The 21,708-nt window shown below is 36.0% G+C and overlaps 1 protein-coding gene and 1 long non-coding RNA gene across 2 annotated transcripts; one reads left to right on the forward strand and one right to left on the reverse strand.

Annotated features, from left to right (window-relative positions):
* Window positions 1-18,893: 18,893 nt before the first annotated feature.
* LOC111911118 (putative 12-oxophytodienoate reductase 11) lies at window positions 18,894-21,292 on the reverse strand. Its single transcript, XM_023906904.2, has 5 exons — window positions 21,171-21,292; window positions 20,924-21,064; window positions 20,681-20,811; window positions 19,631-19,792; window positions 18,894-19,559 (listed from the first exon to the last, which is right to left on the reverse strand). The coding sequence occupies exons 1-5, from the start codon at window positions 21,230-21,232 to the stop codon at window positions 18,973-18,975; spliced, it is 1,083 nt and encodes a 360-aa protein (XP_023762672.1). The 5' UTR covers window positions 21,233-21,292; the 3' UTR covers window positions 18,894-18,972.
* LOC122195146 (uncharacterized) lies at window positions 19,437-19,930 on the forward strand. The gene is made up of 2 exons (XR_006185173.2): window positions 19,437-19,572; window positions 19,655-19,930. It is a non-coding gene; the product is annotated as an uncharacterized LOC122195146 (long non-coding RNA).
* Window positions 21,293-21,708: the final 416 nt, after the last annotated feature.

Below are 21,708 nucleotides of genomic sequence, written 5' to 3' on the forward strand. Positions count from 1 at the left end.
TATTCAAGCATATCAAGCTAGATAGTTCATCTAATCCTAATAAAACTCAGCAATAAACATAAAAGTTGATTGTATTAACACAATAGGTTCATTATCAATCATGCATAATGAACAAGCAACTAATATAAATCCATAATCCTTAAAATCAACACATAGAAGCAAAGATTATCTACTGTGAACGAAAGTTGGAGTTTTTAGCCTATACCTAGTGCAAACAAACAAGTAAAAACGAAATCTACTTTGCAAGACATAATGAAAACATATCACAAATAGGAATTTTGATGCCTTGTAAACATTGAACAATGATAACAAATGTGAACCAACAATGTGAAAGCATGTAGGATGCTTATTCAATAACAACAAAACTTTAATCAAACACTTCATACAAGCACTGCAAATAGTCAACAAAGAATTGGAAACCCTAGAAATCCCGGGTTAAGTCCATTTTGGACTAGGATTTCCTTATTGGGCCCAATAGGCCAATAAGCTTCCAATTGGACTATCTTGGGCTTAGAACTCTTAAATGGGCTCTAATTGGACCCACTTCCATTTATTTTAATATTTTGGGCAATATTGGGTCTAGAATGGAATAAAATACCTTAATGGACCTCATTGGGCCATAACTAACCTAATTAGCCCTAATGGGCCATAAAAATCATTCTAGATTAATTTTGGGCCAAGAATCATTTAATTGGGCCATAATATGGATTAAACACCCAAGGCCAAAATTTCTTTCTCTTTCTCTAATTCTCGGCCCAACCTCAAGCATGAAGAAAGAAGAGTTGACTTTCCATGCCACCTCATTTTTACATATTGGTTTTCCATGCAATTCATCCCATGTCTCCATGCACACATCACTTCAACACTCTCTCTTCCCTTCTCTTTTCTATCCTCGGCCGAGAGCAAGAGAACACACACACACACTTCACTCAAAACTCTCTTAAAGAAACTCTCTCCATTCTTCTTCTAGTTTTCGAGAGTTAGGAAGCTTTTCAAGGAAATCAAACCACAAAACTCATCATCTAAGGTAAGTTTATGTTTAATCCATGATCTAGCTACTTCATTTCATCAAAAATCTCTTCTAAATCTAATCAAACTCGTGATCTTGCATCTTAGAACACATCTAAGACAAAATCTTCCAAGAAGACTTGCTAGGATCGAATCTTCTTCATCTCTTCCTTCAAAAACCGAAACCACAACTCAAGGTGAGCTTCATACCCCTCTCTTTTCGGTTTTTAATTGTTTTATGGGGGAGAATACAAGAAAATGTGTAGATCTATGTATATGTGTATGCTATGTGTGATCTTATGCATGTATATATGATTTTATGTGTTTTTGTGATGAACATGTAACCAAAAAAGAGTGATATGTCGAGATCTATGACATGAGAAAGTAAACAAACATGATCTAAGTTATTTTACACCAAACAAGTCAAGAATAATAACTTATAAGATTGTGTTAAACATACTTCAACATAAAACCCATTTTGGGGCTTCAAATGTCAAATATACTAAACTTGGGTTAAAAGTTGCCAAGTCGCGGTTTCTTAAGGGTCAAAAGAGTCAAAACAGTTTCAATAAATGTTTTTCTGAATAATAAAATTTTCAAAGGACTAAAAATGTAAATTTTTAGCTTAATGTGCTAATTTTGGACTTTTCGGCCCAATAAGCCCAAAAATTGCGAAAAATGAAAATTTAAGGGGCTGAAATGAAAATTTCTTCAAATCAGGGGATAAAAAGTGTAACAAAACTATTTCAAGGGTCAAAAATGCTTTTCATTCCCAAAAAGGATCGAAAATGTAAAGTTTTTGGATTTTGGGCTAAAAGTGTAAAAACTACAAAAATTGGGCTTTAACCGGAAAATACTATTCTGGAAGGGTTGAAACTTTTAGCAAAATAATTTTTGGGCTAAGATATCATTTCAACAAATCTATGATGCAAAAGTGTCAAGAAAAATGCTCTAAGGGCTTAAAATGACTTTTCTCTTATATAAAGAACTAAAAATGTTATTTTGTAAAAAGAAAAGGGGATGAAAAGGGGCAAACCACATATTTTAACCAATTATTTTATTCATAAAATATTGAGTCCAAAAAGTAACAACCTACGGCTTACCAACAATCGAAAGACAAATACACGTATAACTCCAAATCATCGTTATAAATGAATCGATCAGTCTCGAGTCGATACTAAATAACAATCGTTGAATTGAACTCTCTAGTAGATACGCGATACCTAAGACAAGTAAACATTCAACACTTGGGCTTGAAAATTTTAAATCGTGCTTGTTGGGCCTTGCAAGTCCATTAACATGATCTTTGGGCCCAAGGGATAATGATTATATGTTATTGGGCACTCTATGACCCGATTTCATGTAAAGGAACCTTAAATGGCTTTTAAACACTGTTGGGCTCTAGTGATCCATTAGTGTTGTCATAAGGTCAAAGTAATCAAATGCAAGATGGGCCAACGTGTCTTTCACATCCCCGATAGCCTAAAATAACTCACGGAAGTAGCAGGACTTCGTACTCCTCTTTTCCTCGTTTGTTAGGCTTATGAGTAATCAAAGTAAACAGATTCATGTCGTTAATCAATAGTAATCAAGGTTGTTTGGATTAAGTGAGTGATAACGGACGACGCCTCTAAGGATCGTTCGTAAACTGTGGTTATAAACTAGTCATTACTAATGCATGATTATAACAACTCACAAACCTTAATTAATCCAACACCACCCGAGTAATCAAGGAAGAGTAATCAAAATCATTCATTATGGTAGTATAACAATTTGGGAAATCACTGTATTTTATGTATTTGGAAAACATCGGGTTTTCCGAGGAAGTTCAACATTTTCACTTATAAGATTAATACTAAAGCTTTACAATCATACATGTTTTGAAATCATCATGCATATATTTACGGATCTTCACACCTTTCTCTATAAACAATGGTCTTTTAAGAAAATATCGGATTTTCTGGGTTTTACAAACTACACAAAAACATTTTATCACAACATTGCTTATGAACTCACCAACATTTCATATGTTGAGGTTTTTCAAAATAACTTGTATTCTCAGGTAACAAGTAAGCCGAGGAATAAGTACCAAATATGTCAGGGTGTTTTGCTTATGATGTCTATCAAACAATTTATGTTATAAATGTGTAATATTTAAAACTATGTACCAGATGTAAACAATAACAGTTGTAATATATTAATGCATGGTGATGTTTATGTTATGATTCATGTATATTCATTGTGATGATATTCAATTTAAGCCACGTGAGCCCTCGGAGGTTTCTGCCGTCTGGTTCGGGGGTGTGACAAAAACAAAGCAAACCAAGTGTTTAGAAGTAATGTTGCCTTCAAAATCAAGCTATAGTCAAATTCTGGTCTCCAAAGCCTCCAAGGGACGTCTCTGGTCTTCAAAATTCTGCAATAGCTTAATGCATAAGTTAGGGAAACGAGCAAATATGATAAATTTATAGTTACAAAAAAGTATCTCCCACACCGTGGAGAATAGAGCTCCATGTCGTGGCTTCCACTTTCTTTCCTAAAACTCTAAGCTTGCTTTCCAGATCCCATATAAACACCTCGCCATGATGTGACAAGAAATTATACACGCCGTAGGAACCTCAAAATCCATAGTTTTTGACTTTGTTTGACTCAACCAATTCTTCCAGCTTCCAACTCTACATTTTGCTTCATTTTAATCTCGAGCATGTCTTCGCTTCTACAAAACATAATTTAAACATTATAAGCATCTTTTGTCCTAAATTAGACACACATGTAGCTAGAAATACTAAGACAATGCACAAAATATATGAATAAATATGGAAATATCAAAATACCCCACACTTGACTTTTGTTTGCCGCCAAGCAAAACTAATTTTTATTATATCATTACATCAAAACCTTAGCCACCAACATCACACATGAAAATCCAAATTGAACTCATTCATTACACTACACATCAATACATATATTTGTGTCTAATGATTCCTAAGTACTTCCCAATCTAAATACTTACAATCCTCATAAACACTTCCCACTCATTTTGAACAACATTCATTTTTAGCATGCCTACCACATTTACCCTTTTATTTACCCTCTTTCATTTCAAAAGTTATTGCCAATTTCCAAGTGAATCAACTTTAAAAGAAAAATATTATATAATATAATTATCTAAAAATATAACTACACTTTTATTGCAACTTTATTTTTGTGGAACTTTTCTAATTTTTTTATTATATTTTCTCAATACTTCAACTTTCAACTTTCAGATAAGCAAACAACTAAGTTTAACTTTAACTTTATTGTTAATATACTATAGTTCATGACTTTACAAGAAATTCATTGGGGTACTCAGAATTCCTTAGGTCACTATTGGGACCATGTGTAACGCCCTATTTCGAATCATTTCCAATTTTGGGGTGTTGATCAGGGATTGGGTATTAGCAGGCTTAGGACCTTGAAGAATTGAGTTTTGGGCTCATTTGAAGGTGGATGATGTATTTTGAATGATCCGGGTATTTGGTTTGTGTTTTGGAGTCAAAGGGTATTTTGGAAAATGGTAAGGAATGTGTGGGTTGATTAGAGTGTAGAGCTTCTCGTTACCTTTTCATTGATATAAGGATCATCGGAATCAGATTTATAACGAAGAAGTTATGGCATTCGGAGTCCTTTAGGGTTTGAGGGAAAACCCTAGTACTCGGGTCGTACCTAGGGAGTACGCGTTGTTGGATTAGTGTCTAAGTCCATAACTATTTTGGTATGTACTTGACCCGATGGTGCATGGTCCTTTTGGGTTGCCTTCACCAAAGCAACTTGATAGGATGAACTATGGAGAGAAAGGATTAAATATGATTTATTAATATATTATGAGAATAATATATTAAAGGAGAAATCATATTGTTTAATTAATATTAGTCAAGAATTAATTGGTAATTAGTTTTGTGACTAAAAGAGATTAATTAAACTAAAGGGATTGGAATTGTAATTATAAGATAATTGCAATTTGGGCTATGGATTGTCTTAAATTAAGGAGTGGACGAATTCTATGGGGAAACCCATAAGGAAATTGTCCAAGGCCTTAATTAATGGACTCCATGGGTTGCTTAGGGCTTAAGCATCCAATTTAGGGTTTCCTTGTTAGATAACCCTAATAGCCTCCTATATATAGATCCCTTATGACCTAAAAACGTGGCTAAGACTTCTCTAGGGTTTGTGGACGTTTTTAGGCATCCTCCATCCTCTCTCCTCTTCATCCTCTTGCTCTTGGTGTTTGTGAACCATTAGAGGAGTGACATTTGTGACTCTAAGCTTTCTAAGGTCAATACAAGGAGGAATTGGGATTGTTATTGCTACATAACAATCAAGGTAATATCTTAAACCCATTCTCATGTTAATATGATTACTTGTATGCTAGAATTAGGGTTTATAGTATTGGATAAGCACATAGGATGTTCTTATGATCAAAACCCATCAGTGGTATCAGAGCCTTGATTGGTTTCTATTGTATTGATGCCTTGTATGTTTGTTCAAGTTGGAAAAATTCAATTTTTGTGAAACTGCCTGATGAACTCGGCGAGTCCCATTGTGGACTCGGCGAGTAGGCCCCTACTCGGCGAGTCCATATGGGTACTCGGTGAGTTCGAGCATCAGAAAGAGGGGATTTCAGGATTTCTTGCTGTTTTTCTCATGGATTCTTGCCTTATCTGTTTTAGATCATTAAAATCCGATTTTATTCATATTTTTTAGTATATCCTTGATTAAACACAAGATAATTACCAATTAATTAGATAATAACTTCCTTATATGATTAAAGTTGATTATTTGTATTAATTGGGTAACTTATTTTGCAAGAAATTGAAATTTGGTCAAATATAGATAATGACAAAATTAATTGTTTGATTTATATTATTTGATATTTGATCCTTGTGTTATGAAAAGTTTCAAATTTTCCCCTTTAGGTTTTATAGTTTAAATTTGAACTCAAAAGTTTAGTTTTGAAATTTAAATAGTTAAAACCCTAATGTTTTGAAAAGGTTTCAAAACTTTCCCTCAAGTTTTGGAATTTAAAAGTTGATTAAAAGTTTAATTTAGGAATGTTAAATTCTAAAACTCTAGTATTGTTTTGAAAAGTTCAAATCACACCCTTATGGTTTTATTAATTAATTAAGGTGTATAATTAAAAGAGGTTTAATAAATCCATAAAAGTTTAGGTTTCCAATTTAATTGAATTAAAAGTATAATTGTTAAATTTGACCTCTTAGTATTTTAAAAGTGTAAAATACACCCTATACTATATATAACATTAAAAGTCTAACATTATATATATGTATGAGTAAAAGTCAGTCTTACCGTTAGTAGGCCTCATTCACGAAGCTGGTCTATAAGGGGTGTTTAAGGAAATTGCCTATAAAATGGCGATTGAATGGGTATCCACTCTTACCCACCGTACTCTTGACTAGTGGAGGGTCGTTAGCCAAACGGGTAGGATAGGACACAAACCTTCCATTATAAGTATAATCAAGTACAAAAGTAACTAAATGTTTTACAAATTCCCAATCTTAGTTACTTAGGCAAAAGTGAATTGATGCAATTCCATGAAATTACACTTTGTGCCCTTGCGAATACGTTAGTGGAGCGTGTGTGGTTAACCGACACACTAAATGGTTCTAAGCAAAGGTAGCAAAGGGTGACTCAATGTTTGTCATAGTTTGGTGGAGCGTGTGTGGTTTACCGGTACATCGAATAGGTGACTGTAACATGTGAGGGCACCATGTAAGTTTGCATGGTTATTCACACCCGCTTTGTGATCCTCGGCATCCCAGTCTCAAACTAGAGGGGCATATCGAGATTTAAACATGCCATTCAAATGTTCAATGAATCTCAAAGGATCTAGGAGTTTTCATAGATTTAAAACTTAAATATCTTTTTCGTTTTTCATGGTGGAAATTAGTGAATCGTCATTCACTTACCTTCAAATATTCTGCAACTAGATTACGGCATCCCTTTTCTAGGTTGTAGCGTATTGTGTTGGGTCCTAGCCTTAGTATCTCATTTGGGTGATTTACTAAGGACTCAATCAATCAACTAACTTGAATTCGTTTTCTCCCGTTTTGTAGATGTCAAAGTTTGACAACTATGGTCTTCCCAAATCCCGTGGAACAAGCATTCCACATGAAGATGATATTCCACGATTCGATCGAGGAACAAGAAATCATGCTTCACTTCCTCCACCTCCTCCAATTATTCTCCCTAACCCACAAGTTCGAAGGCTTGAAAAGTTCAAGCTCACTCAAGCCCTTTTGGCAAGTAAACATAAAGAAGGAAAATCAGTGTGTGAACACGTCCTAGGGATGAAGTCACACATTGATAGGTTAAGAATGTTGGGATCCATTGTCTGTGAGGAGATGGCTGTTGATTGGGTTCTTCAGTCACTTCCTAACTCGTATAGTGAGTTCGTAAGAGAGTACTATACGATGAACCGCGACGTGACCCTTATAGATCTCACCTATATGCTTATTGCTACTGAATCAGCAATGGTTTGGCGCAATAGAAAAGCAAAGTTGATCGGTGAATCTGCCTTCAAGACCTCTATGGATATAGACAATGGCAACGAAAGACATGCTATGATCGAAAAGTGTGATCATAAGAGAAAGGCAATGTCTAAAGTAGTTCCATGTCCTGTTCCAAAAGAGTCAATTTTCTTTTATTGCCAAGAGAAGGGGCATTGGAAACGAAGCTACCCTATTTACCTAAGAGATCTAAGAGATGGGAGAGTCAAAACGTATGGCTCTGCTTTAGGTAAAATCCATTGACTAACTCTTTTAAGCTCCTATTATAGATTCTTAATACATAATGTGATAAGATTACAATTGATGTTTTGTAGAATCAAAGAAAAGAGAGGAAGCTTAAGGGAAGAAGTGAGCAGAATCTAACCGTGAAGAAATGGATTTCGATCACATTACTTGAAGATTCGATTTTGAGCTACTACTTAGAGTTAGAATTAGATTGCTAAGAAAGATGTATTAGCATAGTTTTTCAATGAATTGCATTGTAAGGATAAATTTTTCCGCAATAAAATAAATTTTGATTTTATATTATTTATTTATCCTTGCAGTGGCGTATATGAAAAATTGATGTTTGAATATTAGCAATAATGAATTTGGTTCTTATTATGTTATTTATGGAAAATCGTGAGTTTACCAAATAGGGAGAGTTTCTCATCGCCTAATTTTCAATTGGACAGAAACTTGGAATCATGCAACTTGGTTGCACGATGAATGAGAAATTTCATATTTTGGAAATTAGACTAATTCATTGACAAAGTGTCAAGTGAAGGACTAGGAGATCGAGTACACAAAGTTGCGTATTGATCAAGTCCACCATAAGAGTAACAAAATATTCGTCATGATTTACTAAAAGTTTAGTAAATATGATTATACTTATAAGATTAAGTGTAATTCTGAATTGATTGAAAAGGTTTAAATCAATAGCAGAACGAATAAGAAGAATCAAGAAGGCAGAAAGATAAAAGTTTCTCCATTCTAAGAAGAAGGGAGAGTACCTTTTATGCTTTATGATAAGTCTTAATGATTAAGAACCATATCTCAGTTGATCCTCTAAGTAAATCTTAGTACAATTGTATGTCTAAGAAGAGGTATCAAGAATTGAAGAAATGGTTAAATCAAGAAGTCAATCATACTTCGTTCCTAAACAAGTCTTAGAGTTAAGATTGTGAAATTGAGTGTTAAGTATTAAGAAGGTTTATAACATTCATCAAATGTGGAAAGTTGTGATGTCGTGGATAAGACAAAGACCAGCTAGGACCAATTTATGAAGTTTTTTGATAAAAGCTACACTAACTCTTAAATATTTGTTTGTCAAGAAATGTTTATTGACAAGAGAATCTTATATGTCAAGGAGTCAGTGGGAGTCTTAATGGTCTTGAAAGGTTTCAAGAACAAATCAAAATAGACCTTATCGATCACCACTAGCACACGAGTTGAGGTTAACAACCTATCGTGTTGACATTATTTTGTTTCTGTGCTGTTCCAATTGAGTTAATTATGCATGTGAGTTCTATGAGTTTTCATTTTGAACGCATAAAAGGCAAGGCACCTTAATCAATGAAAGGTACATTGATAGGAAATGGTGAGCTGCTTAACTACTTGGAAGACATGGTGGGCAGCTGTGCTACCATAAGGCAAGAAATCAAGATTAAGAAAGTTCGGTCCATATGAGTTTGAATTTGTAGTAAACTTTGGTTTTAACAAATTCACATGGATAGCAACACATACACCGTTTAAATCTAAGTGTCATAAGATTTCCTCCTTCATGAGAATGATTGTGAGAAAATGCTTTCACTAAGAAAGATTTTAAGAAGTTAGTGGTTGTAAAATTGCATTCTCGAATTCGATTATGGTTACGGTATCCCTTTCCATGATTTGAATTGTGAGGTTTGGCAATTAGTCTTAATTTTTTAGACACACATATGAACTATCTAAGGCAAAGATGTATAAGTTCAAGAAGCCTTGATAAAAGATTATCAAAGCACTAAGTATTAGAAACATGAACTTAAGAAATTCAATAAGTATTGTTTTTTCTGAAAGCTAAGATGTTTATGAATACATGTCGAAGCTAGTGGGAGCATAAGTGTTATGTTTTATAATAATCATCATGATAGTGGGAGCATAAATGTTATGATTGTATGATTATTAAGGCACGTATTGCAAGTTAACAATATTAATTATAGAAAACAAGAGTTATACCTTGCAAAGTAGTAAGGGTTGTAAAGTTGTTTTGCTATAATTAAGGGAGAGAATATTATGCTTCATTTCAAATCTAAAGGCTTAGGTTGAGAAATGTTAATAAATTTAGTCAAAGGTACATAGTGTGTTCTTGAAATTTCGATTATGATTACGACATTCCTCTTCACAATTCGAATTTTGAGAACATAGCAAATAAAACATTATGCATCGTGTCCCATACGCTTCGGGTATAGGATCGATTGCGAATGCTTTAATATTTGACCATTCTAAAATTTTCCAAATGTCTAGCACATTTAGAGGGAAAAGGAACAAGAATTGGTTTTGACTAAAAATAATTAAACAACTATCAAAGGACAATCCAAAGTTCGACGAGGATTGGTTGCTTGTGAGTAGTTGGAAGTATAGTATTGGAAAATATGGAAATGTTTCCATATTGAATGGACCATATCGACATTATTACGAATAGATAGGATTCTATTAAGAATGAGTTGTCATATGGAAAATATGGAAACGTGTCCATATTGGGAATTGAATATGGAAAATCTATGTCTAGATTAGAAACTTTTATGCAAAAGGATGTTCAAAGGAATGTACTTTGAGTGAGAGACATCATATCTAAGGAATTGTCTTGTAACAATCTCCGATAGAGTACTTTGTAATTTCATTGGCAATAGTCTTTGTGACTTTGGTGCAGTGACATTACGAAAGTATCATTGCATAAAAATGTTAGAATGTAGCATATTCTATAAGTAGCAAGAATTTGATATTCTTTCACTTATGAAAAGGATTTGGAGTTGTGAAATGAGAATGATTGGAAATGTGTTCAATTTGATCTATTTCACAAAGTAAGAACCATAGGTAAACATTGTGTGCATGCTAGGAGCATGGGACAAGTGTTGTAATTCAAGTAAGAAGTTGATTACCCGAAACGACAAATAATGAGTAATCGATATGGTGATAAATAAAAGGTGTTTTATTTATGCTCAAAGGTTTGAGGCCATATGGGATTAGTATTATTCTTGTGTTTCACTTTGCATGTTTTGACTTCCAGAATAATTTAATTGGTTAAGAACAGTCAAATTATTCAAACGGGTCATAGTCGTTCATATGTTGGAAGTAGATATGAAAGAAGACTGTCGTGAATTGGTGTGTGGAATGTCTAAAAGAGTATTAGACATAAGAAAATGTTTGCTGCAACGTTCATGAGTGCTTATGAATATGAATTTGAGCATTGGATTAAACACATGCTCACTTGGATCACTCCATGAATTGTATCACGAGTGATTGGTGAGACGATAACATCTTATATTCTTGAAACCGAGATGTGTGAGTTGTTTCTTGCAAATCGGTTGCACATTGATAATATGTAAACGCACTAGTAACTTGGTGTTATAAAACATATTGTTGTGTGTGATTCGGTGCGTGAGTGCAAGCAAGCATTGTATCAAAGTTTATCCGTTCCTTTTATCCAAAGTAGGATAAAAGCGATATCTTTGGGCCCCTCGATGATTTAGTGATGACAAACGTAAATGCTCGGCCAGGCTAGGGCTAATTTGATTTATTCAATTAGTCAGTCGTCATAAATCGGGAATTAAGATATAGTACAAAGAATGATTAGAAATCATATCTCATACGATATCTAGAATGGAGGAATATATGATCCCTTATATAAAGGACACGCGTATCTGATAGGATCAGAGTTGACAGCGGCTTTGGAAAGCTACGATTGCAGATCAGGATCTGAAGTCATATGCATAATAGTTATTAGACTTATCCAAGTGGGAGACTGTTGGATTAGTGTCTAAGTCCATAACTATTTTGGTATGTACTTGACCCGATGGTGCATGGTCCTTTTGGGTTGCCTTCACCAAAGCAACTTGATAGGATGAATTATGGAGAGAAAGGATTAAATATGATTTATTAATATATTATGAGAATAATATATTAAAGGAGAAATCATATTGTTTAATTAATATTAGTCAAGAATTAATTGGTAATTAGTTTTGTGACTAAAAGAGATTAATTAAACTAAAGGGACTGGAATTGTAATTATAAGATAATTGCAATTTGGGCTATGGATTGTCTTAAATTAAGGAGTGGACGAATTCTATGGGGAAACCCATAAGGAAATTGTCCAAGGCCTTATTTAATGGACTCCATGGGTTGCTTAGGGCTTAAGCATCCAATTTAGGGTTTCCTTGTTAGATAACCCTAATAGCCTCCTATATAGATAGATCCCTTATGACCTAAAAACGTGGCTAAGACTTCTCTAGGGTTTGTGGACGTTTTTAGGCATCCTCCATCCTCTCTCCTCTTCATCCTCTTGCTCTTGGTGTTTGTGAACCATTAGAGGAGTGACATTTGTGACTCTAAGCTTTCTAAGGTCAATACAAGGAGGAATTGGGATTGTTATTGCTACATAACAATCAAGGTAATATCTTAAACCCATTCTCATGTTAATATGATTACTTGTATGCTAGAATTAGGGTTTATAGTCTTGGATAACTTGCATGTACAATAGAGAAACCTAGATCTAAGCATTAGGGGTTGTATGAGCACATAGGATGTTCTTATGACCAAAACCCATCACGCGCAACATACTGATGCGAAGGGCATTACGCTGGGTGTAATGTTATGTACGCTTAGTGTACTGCGAGGGTCTGATCGGGGTTGTGAGAACTCGTACACTGGGCGTACGAGGAGTACACGGGGCGTATGAAGGGAAAAGATAAATCCTAATTTTTGGATGTGTACCCTATATAAACTCATTAAGTCTTTAGGTCTGGCCTCTTTACCAGCCTCTAAGTCTTAAAACCCTAGAAATCGTCCCTAAGCCTCCATGGTTGTGATTTTGAGCTCATGGTGTGCATTTGGTGTTTTTGAGTCATTTCCAAGAAGATGGAACTTGGTGCAAGGTTGTGGATCAAGGAGGAGCTCATGGATCTATAGTATGTGCTTCATTTCCAGCTTGTTTGAGGTAAAAATCTTTGACCCTGTTCATTATTGGCTTAGATCTATGTTGTGTAAGTTTTGGTCCCTTTTTGGCCCCAAGAATGAGATCTAGTGGGGTTGGTACCACTTCAGGAGCTATGAGTTGCCACTCTTGGTGTTTCTAAGGTTCTAGATGCGTAAAGTTGTCTCCTTTAGAATTTGGAATCCCCCAAGCATGAATTGGTGTCCATTTAATGGAAGTATGATGCTTTATCTTGAAGATTGTTCTTTTGGGGCATGAAAAGTGACCAAGTCAACGACTTTATGGTTCTAGACAATTGTGTGGACTCAGATCTGTTGTTTGGACTTCTGGACTTAAGCATTAAGAGCTTAATTTCGAAATTGGGCACCGCCTGATATACACATAATCATATAACCATATAATCATATAAACATATAACATTACTAGCATGTGCAATAATCGCAAAAACAGATACTAATAACTAGCATACCATACACTCATCGAGCCCCCCAGCATCGGGCATCACCCGGTAAGCATAAAAAAACAGATACTAATAACTAGCATACAATATACTCATCAGGCCCCGCCTGATATCGGGCCTTTCCTGGTAAGCATACCATTATACAACACATGTAAGAGTCAAACAGACATCTAGCATCCTAACATATAAATCATGGGTCGACATTGGTGCCTTCGGCCCACTAAACCTAGTGAGGAGACTTACCTCGCACTGCCAAATCACTCAGATAATCCTTGGCTAGTGGCTGACAGATCCCCGAACTATCAATATCAAATATCGTTCAATTAATAATTGGATTCCCATCCAAATCCTCAGACCATTACTAGGGTAAATAACCAATTTACCCTTACCTAGCTTGGACCAAGACTTAAGCCCAAACCTAATAATCCAAAAGACCCAAATACCAACTTATCCATCCAAGGCCCAATTCATGGCCCAATTTTCCAAATCGGGCCCAAATCCCATTATAGGCCTTCACAAATAATTATCAGCCTAAAACCAGACGGCCTAACAGGGCCAAGACAACCAAGCCCAAAAGATGGCCCAAACCTCAAAATCCACTCTTGTTGAGTATGTGGGGCGTACTCAGCTGTACGCTAAGTGTACATGCTAAATGGCTTGTACGCCGTGCGTACAGACTTGTACGCCTAGTGTACTCACCCAATTAGCCAAATCCTTCCTTAAGCACTTAATGCTTAAGTCCAAAAGTCCAAACCACATATCTACTTCTTAATAAACGTCTATAACCATAAAGTCACTGACTTGGTGACTTTGCATGCCCCAAAAGGACCCAACTTCAAGATATAACACTTCACTTTCATTAAATGGACACAATCTCATGCATGGTTGATTCTAAACCTTAAAGGTGCCAACTTTATGGACTTTGAACCTCAAAAACACCAAGAGTGGCAACTCATAGCTCCTGGAGTGGTGCCTAACCACTAGATCTCATTCATGGGGCCAAAAAGGGTCCAAAACCCACATAGACTAGATCTAAGCTTCCAGTGAGTAAGGTGATAGCTTTTTACCTCAAACAAGATGGAAATGAAGTAGATAATTAAGATCCACAAGCTCTTCCTTGATCCACAATCCTGCACCAAAATCCATCTTCTTGAGTATGAACCAAAACACACCAAGATGTATACAATGAGCTCAAAGACACCACCATGGAGGCTAAGGGACTTCCACCAGTCCTTCGCTCCCAAGCGAAGCTGGTTCAGTGCGAACCGAACTCTCAAATGCCCAGGGGATGAGCAAGTAAAGAAACACACCTCAATGTATGATATCCACCTCATCGCTGCAATCGGGTTCTGGGTCCCATCGAACTCTGGTGGTTTCGTGTTGCTGAATTCTCGGAATAGCAACGCATCACCACCCTGCGGCCTCGTCACAGCTATAGCTGCAGTGGCCACAGCAACAACAGCCTCAGAAAGAGTAGCGTATCTCTCGTCAAATGTCTCAATCAAAGTGGTCTTGATAGACCCGAACATCTCTGGTATCTCTGCCCTGATGGCCGCAGCCACCTCCTCCTGAATGATCCTACGGATCTCAGCCTCGCTTGTACCACTGCTCTCTGGTGTGTGGCGTGTCCCAACCATGGTCTCCCTCTGAAATACAACATTATAATATTAGGGACCCCTCGAGTATAATCACACTTGATAACTCCACCCTACTTGTTCCTTAGTACTCTAGGGATTCTTACTTGGACTGCGCACCGACCTGATATCTTCAGTAGTACGGGCCCAATACTACCGTCCATACCGCATCAACATTCATCCCAAGTCCTCCTCCCAGAGCCCCAAATCCCAAGTACTCTACTCTCTCTACTTATTTGCTACTCACTAGCAGATCTCTCATAAGCACCTCGTTGCTATCTAAACACTCTCAAGCATCTCTAGCAGCAAAACCCCTAGACTAAGGCATCATATATCAGACCACTCTAGTCCTAATAAGAATACCTAGTCTACTCTAGCATGCATATCGTAATTCATCATATAGCATAACATATCATATCTGATAACACTTATTATAAAGGTATTTTGGGAAATCACCGTTCGGGCGCTGACTGATCGTACACACGACTCTGCTCTGTTTGTCTTAAAACTCTTTTTACTCTTTAAAATTTTTTACTTTATTATTAAATTTTTTTCTCAAATCCTCAGTTTGAGTTCAGATACGCCCAAAGATGCATCTGAATCCCTCAAACCAAGGCTCTGATACCAACTTGTAACACCGTAAAAATTTAAACAATTTTTCGCTTTTGGAAAACCATAATATATCAATCACATTCATTTTCAAAACATTGTATCATCACTGTATCAATACAAACCCCAAGATCAAAAACATATAAACTCCAATATGCGTGTGTACGAATCATGCCGGCGCCTTCCTGCGATCATCACTGGTACCTGAAACACATAACACGTAACACTGTAAGCATAATTGCTTAGTGAGTTCCCCAAAATATCACTCTAACACATAATTGCCACTCGAGGCTATAACTCTGTCGAACCTCTAGTCAATGTGTCTTAGTGGGGCCCTCCAGCCCCAACTCTCTGTGGGCCCTCTGGCCCTAACTCTATGGACCTGAAGGTCCTTACTCTATAACTCTGAATCATGGATATCACATATCACAATAAATCACAACACATAAATATCATGCAAATACATTAACACATAACTCTAAAGTACTCTGCCACATAACTCTGTTACCACACTAGGTAAAGTATAGTGAGAAGACTCATATCAGATGTCTCGGTAAATCTTTGACTCGGTAGAAATATTGCCTAGCCTCCGCCTAATCACATAAAGTAAACACTCTCATAAATATAACTCTCGAGGCTAGACTCAACCCTCTATTGGCATCCTCAGAAGGGTAAAAGACTATTTTACCCCTCTCTTGACTGAAAGACCCCATTGCTGACCAAACCCTAAAAGTCAACAAAAGACAACGGTCAAACTTTGACCCAACTCGTCGAGTGCACTTTGGCAACTCGGCGAGTACACACATGTCCACTAACTCTATATTCCTGCTTGGCATGCCGAGTCCCTCCCCTTGCTCTACGAGTCACTCATGGCATGAATCGCGGGGCCATCCCGACTCAACTCGCCGAGTCCCAAGAACAACTCGGCGAGTTCCGCCTTGAACTCCAGTCCTCTAATCCCCCTCTGACTCACTGAGTTATTCCCCCAACTCGGCAAGTCTACTCGTTGAGTGATTTACGTGAAACTCTAACCCTACTCGCCGAGTCTCAAGAACAACTCGGCGAGTTCATGTCATGCACAAACTTTATTGACCTCCTGAGGTCAGATTTGTGCCCCTAATCCATAGATCTGGCCTTCCCAAGCATGAAAGTCACATAAAGTTCGAACCTTGATGCTCATATATCAAGTAGATGGCATCAATTGGTGATTTATCCCCACAAATGACAACCTAAGTCCAATAACCCCAAAATGACTCATAAAGCTCCAAGGGTTAAGGCCTCTGGACCTCTTTGAGTCCAGATCCAAAGCATAAACTCGAGAAGGGACCAAATGCTCTACATAATCATCTTCCAAAGGGTTTGAAAACCCTAACTCTATGAATCAACACCCAAAACCGGAGAAGGTCCGAATGAATACCTCAATATGAAGCCTCTGAACTCTGAAGTCACTAGATTTGCACCTCCTTCAGCCTCCTCTTGCCTTGGTCTCCTTCTTCTTCAAATCACACTAACAAAATGATCAAAAATTGCCTCTCCTTTCTCACAATCGATCTAGATCTCTTAGGGTCTCGCTCTGGGGTGTGGTAGCCGCAAATGACGGCCATAAGGGCCTTTAAATAGGTCCCAAACCCTGGAAATTAGGGTTTCATTAAACAGCGTGGTCTCGTCGAGTCCACTCATGGACTCGCCGAGTCCAGTCGTGAACCCGGATGAACACCCGCGACCCTACTTGGCGAGTCTATGCACCAACTCGCCGATTTCCTTCACAAACTCCAAATATAAATGAATAAAATAATATACCTGGGAATCCGGATGTTACAAGTACGCTAAGCGTACACCACATTATGCATCGCGTACTACCTTTCGCACCAGTACGCCCCGCATACTAGGGTTTCCTCTTAAACCCTAAAGCACTCCGAATACCATAACTTATTCCTTATAAATCCGATTTCGACGATCCTTATATCCATGAAAAGGTAACAAGAAGCTCTACACTTTAATCAACTCATACCCACCTTATAATTTCCCGAACAAACATCCAATTTATATAAAAGCTCGAGCTAACATATTACTAAAATACCTTTTGGATCCAAAACATAAACTGAACACTTAGATCATCCAAATTACATCATCCCCCTCCAAATGAGTCCAGATCTCAATCCTTCAAGGGTCCTAAGTCTGCTAATACCCAAATCCTTGATCACCACCCTAAAATGGGAACGATTCGAAATATGGTGTTACAAAATGTATTTTCTTTAATCAATACATTTGTCATTCAGAAATCATTTAAGTTATAGTATATACTACTTCTGTTGATATAATGTTGATATATATGTCAAAAACAATGTAGAAAAAAAAAATTATATGGAAGCGTTCTGACCAAGCAAATTTTTTGAAAGGAAACGTTCAAAATTATCAAGACATAGTTTTCATATCGGCTCAACACCCTACTAAATAATATTCTCCTGATCGTGTATGACCACCAAATTCTCTCCATCACCCTCCATGTGTCCTTTCCCTTTTCATCTAGAATAAACTTTCCAAGTTATTGGACCAAGGGGATGATTGAGCCTGGATTGGACTCTCTATCTCACACACTGACACACATACACAACTAAGTATCATGTTTACTTACACACGGGTATACAAACATTATCTTGCTATATTCTTTTCAAATTGTATCTTATTTTTAAAACATTTATGTAAAAATGGGGGACAAAAGTATTAGTCTTAATCTTAACGAGCTTGTTATAAAAAAAAATACTTTCAAAGCATACAATCGTTGTTACGCGTCAAATGTAAACTTGATAAAAACAGAACCTTGTTATCAACTCGGTTCATATGAATATTGTTGGACGCTTAATGAACAAACACTTATTGAACCTTTTCAAGAGCTATCCTCACCATCACTCCCATGTCAATTCAACTTTACCTCTTACTGTCTATAGCAATGGAACCGATTAAAAGTTAATTTTCATTGCTATTAATGTTGTCAATTGATCCTGCATTAACTTCTTTTGTTTAAACCAGATCATCAACTTGTTTACAAGTACTGACGGCCAAGAAGGTTCATGTGTAGTATGCCAACGATCATAACAAGTCTTTGGCAAACTTCATCTTCATGCACAATGTCTTAATGTCACAACATAAGTAACACTATAAGTTATATTTGATGGGTATAAGCCCTGAAGAAGAAGATTTACTGATGACAGTAATGCACTTGCTGATTATAAAAATATACTCTATTCATATTTTTTGAATCATGCATTTTACATTGAAAATGTGTCTGTTTACAATAATATACTTTCACTTTCTTAGTTATTATTGCATACATATTAGATAACAGTCACGAAATACATCATTACCCTTCATGAGTCGTGCTTAGCACGGGCCTCAAACTTTTTTGGTATATATATAAAAATTGTCCATAACTGATCCAAAACAAATTAAAAGTAAATAATTATTCATGGATTTATAATCTTATTCCTTTATTCATTACATAATCACACATCACGCATTCACACGTCACACCTCAAGGAATGGATAATCCGTATACCCGACCTTCGGATCTTGGGTATAAAATGTATTCCTGTCATACTTATTAAGACCCGCACCAATTTCAAACCGCTTAGGCAAATCCGGATTTGCCAAGAAAAGCCGCCCAAATGCAACCAAATCCGCCTTACCGTCGGCGACGGCGTTGATGCCATCATCCCTCTTATAACCGCCGGCGCTAATAAACGTCCCCTTGAAAGCTTTCCTCATCGGAAGAGTACTATGTGGAGTTTCATACAACGTATCAACTTCCACCATTCTGGGCTCAATTACATGGAGATAAAGGATCTCATACTTGTTCAGTGCATTCGCCATGTAAAGCCCAAGAGCTTCAGGATCAGAATCAACGCATTCCATGTAATTCGCGAATGTGGATAGCCTTATACCAACTCTGTCGCCTCCGATCTCATTCGCCACTGCTTCTACAATTTCTAAGGCAAATCGACACCTGTTTTCTAGGGTTCCGCCGTACTCATCGGATCTGTCATTCACTTGATCTTTCAGGAATTGATCTATTATGTATCCGTTTGCTCCATGGATCTCTACACCATCAAATCCTGTGATTTCAAGGTATGGGTTACGACTTATATGAAGTAAACAACATTGTATATGAGCTAATTATACCGACCTGCATCAATGGCGTTGCGTGCAGCGAGTCTGAAGTCGTTAACGATGGCTGGGATTTCATCGGAGCGTAGTCTACGAGGTGGAGACCAATCTCCTCCGGCGAGGCCCGGTGTTATTCCTTTGTCCGTAGAAGATAATGGAGCTTCACCATTTGGTTGAAATCCTAATTTTGTCATCAGACATTTAAAAAAAAAAGTTAAAAGGGTGCCTTCTTCTTGCATTTTGTTTAATTTCTTCTTGCATTTTGTTTAATTTTGATCTATTATTGCATAAATATTTTACACTCTACTTTTTTCTTGCATTTGGTTAAATTATTCTTTCATTAATTTATATAATAACTTTTTTAATTTATACATATATATTAAAGAAACGTTATACAACTAATTTTATACAATAAAACGACAGTTTTGTCGTTATTTTGTATTTCAGTAAATGTTTGGTTGGTTAAGAAATAATGAAATGTATTTTGATAAAAATATTATTTATTTTTAGAAGTAGACTTTTATTTTAGGACAAATTAAAAAAGAAAGATGAATGAGGAAGTATCACTTTGTTTGATAATCTTTTACTTTTTGTAGATTTGTACAATAGCATTTTATTTTATCAATTTATACAAATAACAAGACGTAAGTTTTAACAGTTTAAACATTTTGTTCTTAAAATAAATTACACATTATATATTTCGTCTAAAAAACTATATCAACATACTTTGTCGTTTTGTTACTAATAAAAAATAGTTTAGACCCTACTCGATAATTTAAAATGTTTTTGGTAACTTTTTATATGATTATTTACTCAACTAAATTCATATGATATTAAAAAGGTTAGATTTATAAGATCCGAATCCATTATCAAATGGATTTTTTTTATATATAAAGAAAAACCTTTTCAAAAAAAGACCAATTCTTTTGTTGATATTCAAGTCCCAATTTGCTTCACAGTGAATATATAGTCAATAATGTCAATATATGTCAATGTCAAAACAGTTTAGTTGATATTTAACAAAATAACTAAATTCTAGATGCAAAATATTGAAAGAAAACGTACATACCACTGTTAGAGACGCGACCCACATGCCATATCTGACAAAAGATTATGCCACCCTTTTCATGAACTGAATTCACAATCGGCTTCCATGCTTCAACTTGTTCTTTCGTCCAAATACCAGGTGTTTCAGGATACCTTCGCATTTCATATTGTCATATTTGATTATATTCAGTAATTCATGCCTCAAACTTAATGAACTTATCTAAAATAGTAACTGGGAAAACAACATTACAAATTGAGTATTTACCCTTGGGCAGTGTCAGAGACCCCAGTTGCTTCAGTGATAAGGAGACTTCCTTTGGTTGCTCTTTGAGAATAATACAAAATCGCATGTGGTTGAGGCGTATTACCATAAGATCTATTTCTGGTCATGGGTGCGAGTACAACCCTGATAAATCACATAGTAGTTTGAGCGTATATGTTAAAAGTCAAAATCTTTGAATTGTTTCATTATACATTATGCATAAGTGAATATAAGTTAGAAGAGAAATGACCTGTGGGAGAGATTGAATTTGCCCATTTTGTATGGAGTGAGAAGAGGAATTGTGGGTGCCATTGTTATTTGAATTTTGCTGTCAAGATTTCTGATTTATATATAACCCCATTTAGAATCTTTTAAATCATTTCTTCTTTGTGCATTATTCCCAATCCCATAGCTACGTATGCGATTACATCAAAAGTCTCATGGTCAAAGTCAAAAGGCATTGAATTTATAATATTTTATCCCTTTTCTTATAAGAAAAAAACTATGAGTTGGTTCATGAAAACATTATGAATTGATAAATTATCCACGAAAATGGTGAAAGAAAGTTGGAAGTGAGGATAAACTAGTAACACTTCTTTAAAAAAACAAATTACGGGTTAGCAACAAAGTATTTTAAGTTTATAATTAACTAAAAGCTGATTCATGCTTCGTGACGGTTCAATTTTTTTCATCATGTTTACATGTTTCGGTGTTTCTTTTGTTTTTTTTTGTTTTTTTTTTTCTAGTTTGTTGTTGTTTTTTTTTTTTTTTTTTTTTTTTTTTTTTTT

Source organism: Lactuca sativa, chromosome 7 (genome assembly GCF_002870075.4).
Source record: "Lactuca sativa cultivar Salinas chromosome 7, Lsat_Salinas_v11, whole genome shotgun sequence".
Classification (NCBI taxonomy): domain Eukaryota; kingdom Viridiplantae; phylum Streptophyta; class Magnoliopsida; order Asterales; family Asteraceae; genus Lactuca; species Lactuca sativa.

Excerpts from the sequence above, each read along its gene's own strand:
- LOC111911118 (XM_023906904.2), bottom strand. The coding sequence starts at position 21,232 with ATGGCACCCACAATTCCTCTTCTCACTCCATACAAAATGGGCAAATTC. Across the intron at positions 21,065-21,170 it reads AAATTCAATCTCTCCCACAG|GGTTGTACTCGCACCCATGA; the intron begins GTCATTTCTCTT and ends GTGATTTATCAG. Across the intron at positions 19,560-19,630 it reads ACGCAACGCCATTGATGCAG|GATTTGATGGTGTAGAGATC; the intron begins GTCGGTATAATT and ends TTGAAATCACAG.